Here is a 13446-nt window from a genome sequence, read left to right on the forward strand (position 1 = left end):
ATGTTCTAGACCAGTGGTTCTTAACCTTTTAACAGTGGGGACCGGTAAAATTTTTAAAAAATGTTCGCGGACCGGCAACCAAAGATCGTAGTGAATAGAATGAATATTTGTAACGTTTTGTTAACTAAAATTGTCGTTGCGCACCATAATGCAAGGTTTTAGCATATGATTTGTATTCAGGACGAAAATTAGAATAAAACGGCAATCAAATCAACTCAAACAGAAAAATTTCAATCTATTTCCATACAAAATCAATGTCAGTGGGAAATTTGCTACTGTTACGCTGCCAGTAGCCTATGTGAGGAAAATGAGATATCAAAGAAGTTTCTAAAACACGTAGCTCTGTTTCGGCATCCAGGCGATTTCTTTGCTTTGTAAAAGCCAGACATGAAAAAGAACTGTCGTTTCTAAATAGCTGGTTGAAACAATTACCATCAAATCGACTGTTTTGAAAGTTAGGCACGAATTCGTTTGCAAGAGATAACCAGAAGTGTGACGATGATGTTTTTCGAATCTGGACTGCAAAGTAGAAGCAAAACATATTGTAATTCAATCAGACTTTCTTTTTCATGAAGATTAAGGTCGCATGTGTTGACATCATCGATGCATGGATTGTTTATCCAAAAGTTTCCATGTCGAGGATCTTCATGTTACGCGAAATGAATCGTTAAAATTGTTAGCCAACTCCAGGGTTGTTCTAGATATCCCTGGCCAACTCTTTCAATTGTTGACTCACAACGCTCAGCACCTCTTTACTTTTTTCACCACTGCATTTCACTAGCATTTTCCATAGCAAATCGGCTTGTCTTCATTCCATTCTTTGAAAAACAAGATCTTTGCTTTCTCAAACTCCTGTTCTGGCAAATTTCCATTGCAGGCCTGACTTTATCCCGGAACTTCAAACTTATCTAATTCCAAATTTTCGTCTCCAACGACTTTGAAATTTTTCAAAACTTTTTGAAAACTATTATGCAATTTGTCACAAAAAACATTATCAACGGCACAGAATTAGGTCATCAAAAAGTTCACCTTTATTATCAAACAATTTTACGTGGAGATATGTCGGTTTTACAGCTGGGCATGTTTCACAGTGCGATTACAAGTTTACAATATGCTAATGACTCCACATTAAAATAAGCTTTGCAGAAAGTAAGATCTTTTGCGGACCGGCAAAAAAATTACACGGACCGGCACCGGTCCGAGGACCGGCGGTTAAGAACCACTGTTCTAGACGAACTTGATTCTGTTGACGTTTGAAAAGGAAATGACCGAGAAAATAGACCTGGACGTTTCAGTTAATAGATTCAATGAAGTCCATTCACGCCTTCTGTAAGACCTAACCTATCTATGGCGAGAATACATTTCACTGATGGTGTGAAATAGGTTCTCACTATTATCATTAAACGATTGATCTTGAAGAGATGGTTGTTGATTTTGCACTAGAAAAAATGAGGTGCATTGTACAATTATTTACAAAACGATGAATGACAGGTGCAGCGGATGTAGCCCTATTTAATCATAGTTCAACTCCTATTTTTTTATGTGTAGGCCTAGTATTATTTTGTGTGATTTATGCAGCGCATTAGAGGAAAATGTAAATAAATTAAAACGAACTCAAAGTTTATGAAAGGCAATGGATTAACTAACAAAAGACTCAACTATAGAATCATAAACTTTGCTGTGGTTTCTATGCCAATTTTAAACTATTTTATCACTATAGTTGATGGTCGGATGTTTTAAAAATGATTTTGCTTCTCAAATTCTATGCTGTCGCCATTATAGCCTAATTGTTTAAGATACAGCATGTAAATCACTCAATGCCAGCTCACGCTGCTGTTTCTATGATAATAATCTATGCTAATGTAAGCGCTTAAAAACGATTAAGCTTAATGTTTTTGCATAAATACACCCACATTGTGTACAAACGTCGTTTTCATACATGATACGCAAGGTAAAAGTTGGGCCCCCTCTAGAATACTTATTGCCCCCCCTAGTGCTCCAAGCTAGTTACGGGCCTGCGTGTGGTAATAATTTTTCAGGTACTTTAGTGAACTGAAACTTCGCTCATTGGAGGCAGTTGTAGCCTAACTGGAAGCGTAGCAAAGATTTAAAGTAATTTATGGATAATCGGATAAGTGCCGAGTTGTTCAGCAGCTTGACACGCATCCACAAGAGTCGCAGGTCGTTTACCCACAGAAACTGCAAGCCAATTCGCTCTCCATCTTCGCAATTCAATAGTAGCTGCTAAGCAATTGCTTGGTTCAACATCTAGCATTTCATGGTAGAAGTCGAAAATCTCGTCAATCGTGCAGTCCTCATCTTCATGATGAATCAATGAAGGCAGAAATGTGCTGAATTTAAAAGCTAGCGAGCAGTGCAGTGATGAATCACCTAAGTTTGTATTTTTTTATTATTATTTTTTTTACCTGATCATGAGAGGGGAGGCATCGCTCTTTATCCTCCCGACCTCCCCCCTAAATACGCTACTGCTGTCAACCTTGGTGACGAAGCCTGTGTGAGTGGTTCAAAGCTCACAGTAGGGCGAGTAGGCCCATGCGAAGTCTTTCTCATCAAATGATAAGCAGTGTGACGTCATAAGCGTTTTTATAGTGTTATGCAATGTTGATAGTTTTAGAAAAGTTGTAAAATAGCATTGAATTTGCAACGCGGATCATGTTTTGCTATTTTGCGTAGCCTACATACTTTCAAGAGTTTTCATCAACTGCCTTGAAAATTGAACAATCCTGTCTCATACGAAAGAAGAAAAACGGTTATATTGAAAGTATTTCACAATTTTTTCTCAATTCAACCTTAAGCTACTAGCCTACATGAGTTTGTTCAAGCAAGTTGATTTAGTTGAGGAAATATAGCCTAAGGTATTTAGGGTGGAGCGTTGTGTCAGAAAATTAGGTTTCGTAATTTGTGTGATAAAACCAGTTTAGTTAAAAATAAAGAGCCAAAATGTATTGATTTTGTTTCAAATGACATAAAGAGACACAAGAATTGGGGTTTTAGTTTTATCTATTACATTTTTGAGATGGGTTATGGTAAAAGTGAATTGCTACTTTCGAATTTTTTTACTATTGATTTATAACCCCTTCGCCTAGGGCAGGGATGGCGAACCACTGACCCACGGGTCACAAAGTGACCCATCACAGATTTTCAGTGAACCACTTGTCTTTTTTAAAGTAATGAAATTTAAACAAATATTTCAGCAAAGAATAAATGTTTCACTAAATATTTGCGATAAGGCCCCACCCTATTTTAATCTAGTACCGTACGGTACCGAATTGCCATATAGCAGTCTCACACAACTTAAGTTGTGATAATGTTTTACAGCGATTTGTTGAATTGTTGGAAGAAGTAGGCTACAACTTTTTTTAGCTGAAAAAAATCAAAAATATCCAGAGTTAAGCGAAAGTACGTGGTTGAATGATTTACATTTTTTTGCTGATTTCACAATGCATTACAATAAGTTAAATACTAAATTGCCAGGCTGTGGAATATTGTACTATCCAATTTCCATGTTTGGGCACATTAAAGCATTTGAGAAGAAACTCGCTATTTTTTCTGTAGACTATGAACCAGGCCCGGATTTAGGGGGGGGGGCAGAGGGGGCAGTTGCCCCGGGCCCCCTGACTTTTGAAGGGCCCCCTATGCGGAAAAAAATGTAATTTTGTGTTATTTTTTCCCTTTTGGCCTTTAAAGTTTCTGCAAAATGGTGTGCAGTACTGGACTGATGCTACTGTAGACGTAGAGATGGTTTTTCGTGCCGTAGGCGCAAAATTTTTTTTTGCACGGGGGCCCCCCCGATTTAAAAGTGCCCCAGCCCCCCCATCAGCTAAATCCAGCCCTGCATTGAACAAGGTCAGCTGAAATATTTTCCTCAGTTGTAGAAGCACTTTACCAGCACCAATTTAACTTATTAACAAAAGCAAACTGCACTCAACAAGTACCGTATGTTTTACTGACGAAAGAGGCCAAAAATGTAATGTCAGAAAGGTTTACCCAGTTCCGAAAGCTAGATACTACATTGCAGTTCATACTTTTCCCGCATGCAATTCAATTTGAAATCTTGAATTATCAAACTTCGAATGGCTTCGTCTTTACAACTTGCAAATTGAAATGATAGACTTTCAAGAAAGTGCAGTTTGGAAAACAAAATTTGTAGAGTTAAATCATCTCCTACAAAAAATTGAAATGAAAACGGATATGGATGGTTGTGACTTTCCTGCTGTTGAAAACTATGCTGAAAATATAATTCTTACAGAGTGGAACTTCCTGACAAAATCGTTTGAAACTATGAAAAGATTTGCGGTAGCTCTGTTAACGTTGTTTGGTTATTCATATTCGTGCGAATCTTTATTTTCGCACATGAATTTTATACAATCAAGCACACGGAATCGTTTCAGCTCAGATATGAGTGCTGCATGTGTGAAGCTAAAAACTACGGATTACCAAACAAGGATTATAAGACTTGCAGAGAAGATGCAGCAGCAAGTTTCGCATTAACACGTAATTAAATGTATGACCCACTTTTGCTTTTTCAAGGATTAAGGTCTCTTTTGTGACCCATGCACTAAAAAAGGTTCGCCATCCCTGGCCTATAGGGCCTAGGCTATGTGTGATAACGATACAGTGGTTCAGCTGGTTCTCAATCTGTGGAACTCGTACCACTAGTGGTAGGCTACTCGAAGGACTTCCATGTGGTACGCGAGTATCTTGTTTTATCACAAAAGTTTTGGTATATGAAAAGCTCTAGATATGAGTTATGAGCAATATAAATTTTATCAACAGGTTGGCTGAAATAGATTTGCCTCAGTTGTTTAAACTGTCTTCTTTTGTGAGGATTTTAACTTCGATCACACGATAAGTTCATTCTGCCTGGACAATTAAACTTAGGATCGTTTTTAGTGAAAGATGAGCTTCTTGAATTTGTAGAGAGAAGAACTACAATTCTTAAAACCATGCAACGGGCGAAGGTTTTGTTGCCAGATTGACTCATTGTAACCCCAACTACTCAGTCATATCAATGGCTATACTGAAATCTGTTGTATCAGAGCTTGCATCTGTGAATATGTCTTTGGATGTTGAACCACTGTTTAAATGCCATAAAGAGTTAGCGAAGCGAAAGTTGAAACTTTTGACGTATCCTTGAGAACACATTTTGCAGAAAGCAGTAGCCTAGGATCATGTCCCGCTGAATAGGACATTATGGTTTATTTCCATGAGGTGACGCATTTTCTTGCAGATGGGAAACGACATGTTGCTCTGATTGCATCAATAGGCTATAATTAAGCTTAATTCATTTAACGTTGTCCTTGGGACTGAGGTGTATAAAAAATTTATGTAGGCTACCCAGGCTGGCCAAGCAGCAAAAACGATAAACAAGAGTTGATCAAGAAACTTCTTAGTTAATTCGTTGCTTTCTTCTTCTCAACACTAATTTAACACTTCATCCTCCAGCTACTGATGTTCACTCTTACAAAGGCAAGCAGTAATTCTCAGCCTTAATGACCAATTGACCATCGTGTCAAAAATTTGAAGCCAACTTGTTCTAACCTGGCACGACCGTCGATGTCATGTCATCATTTTTCCAACCATTACCCAGTGATAATGGTTAAAAGTAAATGTAGCCACCTCATATGATTCAGTTTAGTTCTTTGCTGTTGTTTCATTGTAGTGCCATACTATTTTGTGAAAATATTATTTCAAATAAACCTTCGAATATTTCTTCTGCTGGAATGAGGTGGTACGCAGTGATTGTGCGGAACTCCCAAGTGGTACGCAATCACAAAAAAAGGTTGAGAACCACTTACAGCTATTAAGCTATAGCAGTTAAGTTTAGATGTAGGCTAAACACTTTTTTCCGCTGAGTTTACAAGTAGCCTGTTACAAATAACTTACTTACCTACTGTAAATGAAACGTTTTTTTTTTTAATTTTTGCAGCATTGCTGCATTCTGTAACAAACACCCCTATACCACCAATGATTTTAAAGCTCTACTTAGCGTGTTTGTTCTCGACTGTCATTGGATACAGAATGGATATAGATCCGGAGATCCTACGCATTCAACTTCAAGAATATCTTGTTTTTTCATTAAAACAAAAGGAAATGCAGGTGGACGTAAACAAAAATGCAGCCTACAACTAGTTCGAAAATTGCTTTATTACACGTTTTAAAAGTAGCCTAACGTTGTGTTGACGTTGGAATTCAGTATGATTTGTTACTTTTATTTCATCATAGAATATCAAAAGGTTACATCATAGTAACTGCAGTATTTTAAGTACCCGTTGCCTATAGATTTACTCGTATCAAAATTGCAGCCTATTTAGAAAGCTTATTTTACTTAAAGAGTGCCTTGATAGCAAGGCTTGCAATAAAGAAGACACAGTCATGTAGCCTACTTCTAGAAGACCTAGGTAATCTAGAAGTAGCCTACATGACACAGTTCAATGGCTTGCAGTTCAAACTATGCAAAAACAAAAGAATCCTGAAGTGTGGAAATATTTTGCTTCGTTTCAATACAGAACTTTTTCTTGTTTTTTTTCACCTATGGTTCAATTGGACTCCTGAATATACAGTACAAAGAAGAAACTGCAAGATCAATCGGCGCTGGTTCGACTCTTGGGTTGTGGGTTTGAATTATGCATTTCAAGAACGTTGCCATTCAGCGGCACCTGGTGGCGAAATAATTCACAGACCACCACATCGGAAACTCAACAACCATACATCAAGAATCGGAAACTTCACTCTGTCAAATTCGGTGACCAGGGTTTGCGACAACGAATCAAAGCGTCTGTGAAACTGCCAGAATTAAGCTCTGAAAGTTTTTTTCTCAGTCTGAGATTAAAGAATCAATCGATTAAAAATAAAAATAGCGCTGCTTTTTTATGAAATCGAAACATAGTGAAAATTTTGTCATTCTGTGAGACTTTCAAATCTTCAGCACAGAAACATTTCGCAACAATTCGTTTCGTTTTGAATTAAATTAAGTTTATTTCAAAAAATACTTCATGTCGGCAAAAAAAAAACGTTTGCAACAAGTTTTTATGTTTTGGTACTTCCTCAAAAAAAAAAAAAAACATTCTACAGAAAAGATAAATGTTCTTTTTAGGCGAAACGCGTTGAGATAGTGAAGCAACTCCAGACCACAATAATTAGATGGAAATAGGTTTACATTGCTTATTTTGACAGCCTATATTGCAGGACTATTTGAACCAGCTGAGTTTTCTTAAAGAGGAGCTCGTTGCAGAGCAATTGTTGGACTCAGTAAGTCATTTCGTATTCATTAAAAAAACTTGCATGTTCAGAAATCTTGAGAAGCGTTAAAATGTAATCATCGTTTGACTATTAGGCTATATACAAAGGACAGACAAGAATCGCAGGTAGGCTGCAAATTTGTAAATATTTAAAGCTCTGTAAAATCTGGGACAACCATAAATTTAAAATGTCATAATCTGCTTTATAGCATAAAGAAGTTTTAGAATATCGGTGCAAAAAAAATTAATACCTAATTTTTAAGCCTAACCCTTCGGTTTAAAGCGGGATTCTTACAAACAAGTTTATGCAGAAAGAACACTAAAGTTTCACAATTCGCAGTTAGTTCTCAGTTTTGGAGAAGGATATAAACAGCGAATCGAGGTGGTGAAAAGCCTTAGGAAAGCCGTGGAGCAAGTGTATTTTGATACTTCTAGCGAACTATCTGCGTGTTGCAATTTTGCTCCACCCGTGACTTATGATGAAAGGTTTTTGAGACCGGTGAGTCATCAGTTAAAAATTAGTTCAAACAATACAGGGAAAAATAATTCAAAGCAAGGCGTAACTAAAAGTCGTATTTTACAGAGTTTATCCTTAATTTGCTACTATTTTGCATCAAAAATACATCATATTTCGTTTAGCCTACATGCATCAAAAACGCAATAGGCTATCTATGACACTTTTTTATGAATATTGGCAAAAAGAAAGTAGGAAAAGTAGCCTACTGTCAAGTATCTGTGTTTTCTATGTAACGTCGGCTATTCTATTCTTGTTCGACCAAGAACCAAAGAAGCGGAAAGATCAATAAACGCTGGTTGTAGGCACTTGTCTAACTTAGTTCAACAACAGCTCTTGTGGAAACTTCACTTTGTCAAGTTTGTATGGCCTGCGTCAGTTTTACAAACAGGCCATGCAAGTCTACCAGGATTTTGAAGAAGCCTTTTCAGTCCGATAATAATGCTTCCCACATTCCCACAAAGGACATCGTTTTGAATGCATCAGTATTGCATCATCTTATTTTGAATGAATCATTTTGGACTTGCTAATAGTTGTTTAAGGTCTGTTTTGGAAGGTGTTGATAAATATTTGCAAACAACGTACTTTTTCTGAATTTTGTGAAAGTTTGAAAATTGTTGAAAAATGAGAAAAGCCAGAAGAAGTGAAGTGAGGAGGAACATGCATGTTTTATTGCCTATTAGTAATATATATGAATTATGTCTCTTCATAGTTTGACACTCTATAATATTGTGCTTCCTAATACACTCTAATTTGTGTAAGGTTTTGCTTCTTTTATTTGTTTATTTTGCTTTATATTTATTGTTGCCTTTTAAAAAGACACCGGCCACATGGCTACATTTTATTGGCTGTTTGTAACACTGTCAAAGAATATTGAACATCGTGTAAAAGCAGCACATTGTGCCTATGGAAGACTTAACCATCGTGTTTTCAACAACCATGCTATATCTATCCGCACAAAAATTATGGTCCTCCGGGCAGTCGTTCTATCCACCCTTCTCTATGCTTGTGAAACCAGGACATTATACCGCCGTGACATCAAACGTCTTGAAAATTTCCAGCAGAGGAAACCGGGTGAAATGCTACGCACCCGTTGGGAAGATTGTCTCACCAAAGATGCAATCCTTAATCACGCTAGGTTGCCCAGTTTAGAAGCCACCATATTGCAACACTGCCTTCGCTGGACAGGACATGTCATGAGAAGGGACAACGAAGAGGGACAACTAGAGACAGGAAAAAGCCCCCCCAGAAGACCAATAATGAGATACAAAGATCAGCTGAAGCAAAATCTCCCTCAACCATGCAAACATTGATCTGGATTCATGAGAAAACATTGCTAGTGACAGGTTACTCTGGAGAAAAAGATCTAAGGAAGGCACGGAAATTTTCGAAAAAAAAGGATACAAAAAGCCCAAGAAAAACGAACATTAGAAAAGCTAAAACTGCCACGACCCTCTCCATACAATCCATACCCTCCATACAATGTGACTTTTGTCCACGTCTTTTCCATCATAGACTGGCCTCCAAAGCCATATATGACATGACCATCCAAAGCCAAGTTCGATTTAATGACGAAACCAATGCTCGGTCACGAGCTGGAGCCGACAACTGTCAGTGGCGTATAGCTATGGTTTGTGCCGCCTGCGACGGACCATGATTTTGCACCCCTGAACGCGTGAAGTAGGAAGTAGCAAGTAGAATTCGAGCCGAATTCGTTTCAAAAAATATTTTTACTATAGTTTTTCGTTTACGTTTAAAAATATTCTGCCGCCACAAGCTTCCGACCAAGGGGGAGACTGCCTACTGAGGGGGGGCACCCTCCCACTAGCTGCGCCGATGGCTACCGTGAATATAATATGTTCATGCAATAACTTTGAAACGCCCTTCAAGAAAGATCTGACAAATTTCTACCGAAACAAACACCTGCTTATGTTAAGGTATCGCGAGATTTATATTTGACCATGTGGCCGGTGTCCTTTTAAAAGGCAAACAAAAAAATCTATCAAAAAAGCAAATATCATCAAATTTTTTTAAACTAATTGAAAAGTTATGACAATACAACTTTGTGGATGAAATATTTCCTAAAAAGAGCAAGGGGAACTTGTAGCGGCTTTTAATGGGTTAAACAGTGCTCTGCTGTAACTACAATATAACTGAACCAAATACTTTTAATCTCCAAGCGAGCTTTTCATTACACAGTACCATAGTTTGTGTAGTAAGACCCTTGCTGCAAATACTATAATTTTTAGAACGCTCTATCTGATTAATTTAGGCTAATACTTTTATATGAATCTTGAGATCAAAACTCTCATTTAGTAACACTTCTTAGGTTGGTTTTGAAGATTCGTGTAACCTAGTTTCTCCTGCTACTGCTCCAAATCCGACACTCCGACTCAAGCAGGCATTTAAATCTGTTTGTGAAGAGAATTTCAAGAACTTGCCTTCAATCAAATGGCAGTACTTCGGTAGTGAGGAAGGTGTCACATCTGTATATCCAGCTATGGGCCATCATGACGCATGTGACTCTTACGACTGCAGATTAAGGTAGCCCACATAGGAAATAGGCCTATAGTTAGTCATCTTACGGCGTAGATGTGAAAAAAGTACAGAGCCTAAAATTAAAAACTAAACTTATGTGAAGAAACGTTTTAAAAACCAATTTGATAAAATCCCAGGTTTTTATCGTCACTCCTACACAAATTTATTTAGCCTACGTTTGCAGCATAAAGCGGTAAAGTGAACTAAAGTCAGGTTTGGATAGTTGTAGGGCCTGTATACTTCAGGTGGACTCTTTAGGTCCTTACTAGTCTAAACCTTGGTAGTAAGTTTAGTAATTTCTGCTGATAAAATTATTACTCTATCATTCCATTTTAGGCCTTGGTACGTTCAAGCAAGCGTTCCGCAGGAAAAGCAGGTGGTAGTGGTTGTGGACAAAAGTGGCTCCATGTCTGAAATCAGGAACGGAATTGACTTGTTGACGATGGCAAAAAGCGTTGCAAAAACCATCGTCAGAACAATGAATCCAAATGATCAGGTAGACTGGTGTAAATTATGACTTCCAAACTGTTACGAACAATCGCTCCCCAAATCAAACGTCACATAAAACCGTTAAAGTCTACTTAACCTGGAGTCTTACGTCATGGAATATTGCTGAAAAATGAGCAGAGACTTCATCATTCTTTTGTAACACATGTGAACTATTTCATCATCTCAAATCTTAAATTACGAAACGTTGCATACAGTGCTTCCACTTCTGACAATTGATAAATCCTTTTCAGTTTCCTTTTTGTCCTGAAAAATCCCTTTTTTTTCAGTCGGAAATCCTTCAAAATTTCCTTCATAGAGAGGTTATTTTTGACTTTATTTAAGTTAAAAGAGATGCTAATACAACTTTAAAGTTATTTTAATCTCACCTAAGTTACGTTTTAACCTGAAAGAACGGAAAATCAGTGAATTGAAGAAGTGGTACGGTATTCAAATCGCTACAAAAAGCAACACCTTGCAGGCAGTAGCTGATTTAGTTGACAATCCCAATTTATTAGAACAGTAGGCTACAGAAAAGCAACACATACGGTATTTTACAATAACATGGTTTACTTCCTTTGTTCACTGTCCAGCCAAAAAACTGCTTGTCAGTTAGTCGGTTCTGGGACATTTACCACCTGGAGTCCTGGACATCATGTACCAATTAGCCGGGTAAATGTCCAGTAACGAATTATCCATCCATTAACAAATTTATTTTTGTGTTTAGTCTGCTTTCCATGATGCGCAAACTTGTTCAACTCTATAGGCTATCTCTTTTTCTCTTTATCAGTAACGCCGTCACAATCAGTGCTTCCACTTTGAAGGATTTTATCCCGAAATCGGGATTTTTCAACGCTTCGAAGGATAAAAAAAGGAAATGAAGATCGGAAGGATTTTTCAAGGATTTTTAACAATTTTACAAGGAAATTTTGTCTTAAAAAGGAAATTGTTGTTTTTTGCAATTTTAAAGAAAATTTAATTAATATTTCCTTTCAAAAGTTCTAAACACGACTGGAATAAGGATGATCAGCTGGTTTCCGTCGCCACTCATCATTCGGAATCCCTTCTCACTCTCTTTCCCATTCTCGTATATCCGTCCCTTAGTTTCTATTCTCCCCATTTTGGGAATTGGACGTGAGTGCAGTGAAGGAGTTAGTTCTCAATTCTTTTCGTTAAAATTAGGTAATCCGTTGATTTACGGCTGAACTTGAGTAGCAATGACAAAGTTCACTGAGCTTCGACGTACAGTTAGGTATGATAAGCTTAGGCTAGTGGTATCCTTCTGGTTTAGAAAAGTTAGTTATAGCCTATGCTAACCTATTATGGTCATAATAATAGAGCTAGCTAGGCTGTGTAGCCTATACGACATGTGTAGCGTACACAGTCAGACTGAGTCAGTATCATGAACAGGCCTAGTATTAGTATTATCCTGAAGTCTTTCATCAGTCTCAGATGATTGTGACGGCGTTACTGATAAAGAGAAAAAGAGATAGCCTATAGAGTTGAACAAGTTTGCGCATCATGGAAAGCAGACTAAACACAAAAATAAATTTGTTAATGGATGGATAATTCGTTACTGGACATTTACCCGGCTAATTGGTAAATGATGTCCAGGACTCCAGGTGGTAAATGTCCCAGAACCGACTAACTGACAAGCAGTTTTTTGGCTGGACAGTGAACAAAGGAAGTAAACCATGTTATTGTAAAATACCGTATGTGTTGCTTTTCTGTAGCCTACTGTTCTAATAAATTGGGATTGTCAACTAAATCAGCTACTGCCTGCAAGGTGTTGCTTTTTGTAGCGATTTGAATACCGTACCACTTCTTCAATTCACTGATTTTCCGTTCTTTCAGGTTAAAACGTAACTTAGGTGAGATTAAAATAACTTTAAAGTTGTATTAGCATCTCTTTTAACTTAAATAAAGTCAAAAATAACCTCTCTATGAAGGAAATTTTGAAGGATTTCCGACTGAAAAAAAAGGGATTTTTCAGGACAAAAAGGAAACTGAAAAGGATTTATCAATTGTCAGAAGTGGAAGCACTGGTCACAATCATCAGACTGATGAAAGACTTCAGGATAATACTAATACTAGGCCTGTTCATGATACTGACTCAGTCTGACTGTGTACGCTACACATGTCGTATAGGCTACACAGCCTAGCTAGCTCTATTATTATGACCATAATAGGTTAGCATAGGCTATAACTAACTTTTCTAAACCAGAAGGATACCACTAGCCTAAGCTTATCATACCTAACTGTACGTCGAAGCTCAGTGAACTTTGTCATTGCTACTCAAGTTCAGCCGTAAATCAACGGATTACCTAATTTTAACGAAAAGAATTGAGAACTAACTCCTTCACTGCACTCACGTCCAATTCCCAAAATGGGGAGAATAGAAACTAAGGGACGGATATACGAGAATGGGAAAGAGAGTGAGAAGGGATTCCGAATGATGAGTGGCGACGGAAACCAGCTGATCATCCTTATTCCAGTCGTGTTTAGAACTTTTGAAAGGAAATATTAATTAAATTTTCTTTAAAATTGCAAAAAACAACAATTTCCTTTTTAAGACAAAATTTCCTTGTAAAATTGTTAAAAATCCTTGAAAAATCCTTCCGATCTTCATTTCCTTTTTTTATCCTT

The 13446-nt window shown here is 37.4% G+C and overlaps 1 protein-coding gene across 3 annotated transcripts in view; it reads left to right on the plus strand.

Moving 5' to 3' along the window:
- The first annotated feature begins 2655 nt into the window (after positions 1 to 2655).
- Positions 2656 to 13446, plus strand: part of LOC145772367 (VWFA and cache domain-containing protein 1-like) — a 37145-nt gene continuing 26354 nt past the window's right edge. For all 3 annotated transcript variants that reach the window (XM_082584249.1, XM_082584256.1, XM_082584261.1), the window contains exons 1-6: positions 2656 to 2782; positions 5951 to 6120; positions 7210 to 7272; positions 7603 to 7761; positions 10106 to 10320; positions 10651 to 10810. In XM_082584249.1, the coding sequence (XP_082440375.1) occupies positions 5989 to 6120; positions 7210 to 7272; positions 7603 to 7761; positions 10106 to 10320; positions 10651 to 10810 (729 nt within the window). In that variant the 5' untranslated portion in view covers positions 2656 to 2782; positions 5951 to 5988. The remainder of the gene's footprint in view (positions 2783 to 5950; positions 6121 to 7209; positions 7273 to 7602; positions 7762 to 10105; positions 10321 to 10650; positions 10811 to 13446) is intronic.

Source organism: Aplidium turbinatum, chromosome 1 (assembly GCF_918807975.1).
Source record: "Aplidium turbinatum chromosome 1, kaAplTurb1.1, whole genome shotgun sequence".
Taxonomy (NCBI): Eukaryota; Metazoa; Chordata; class Ascidiacea; order Aplousobranchia; family Polyclinidae; genus Aplidium; species Aplidium turbinatum.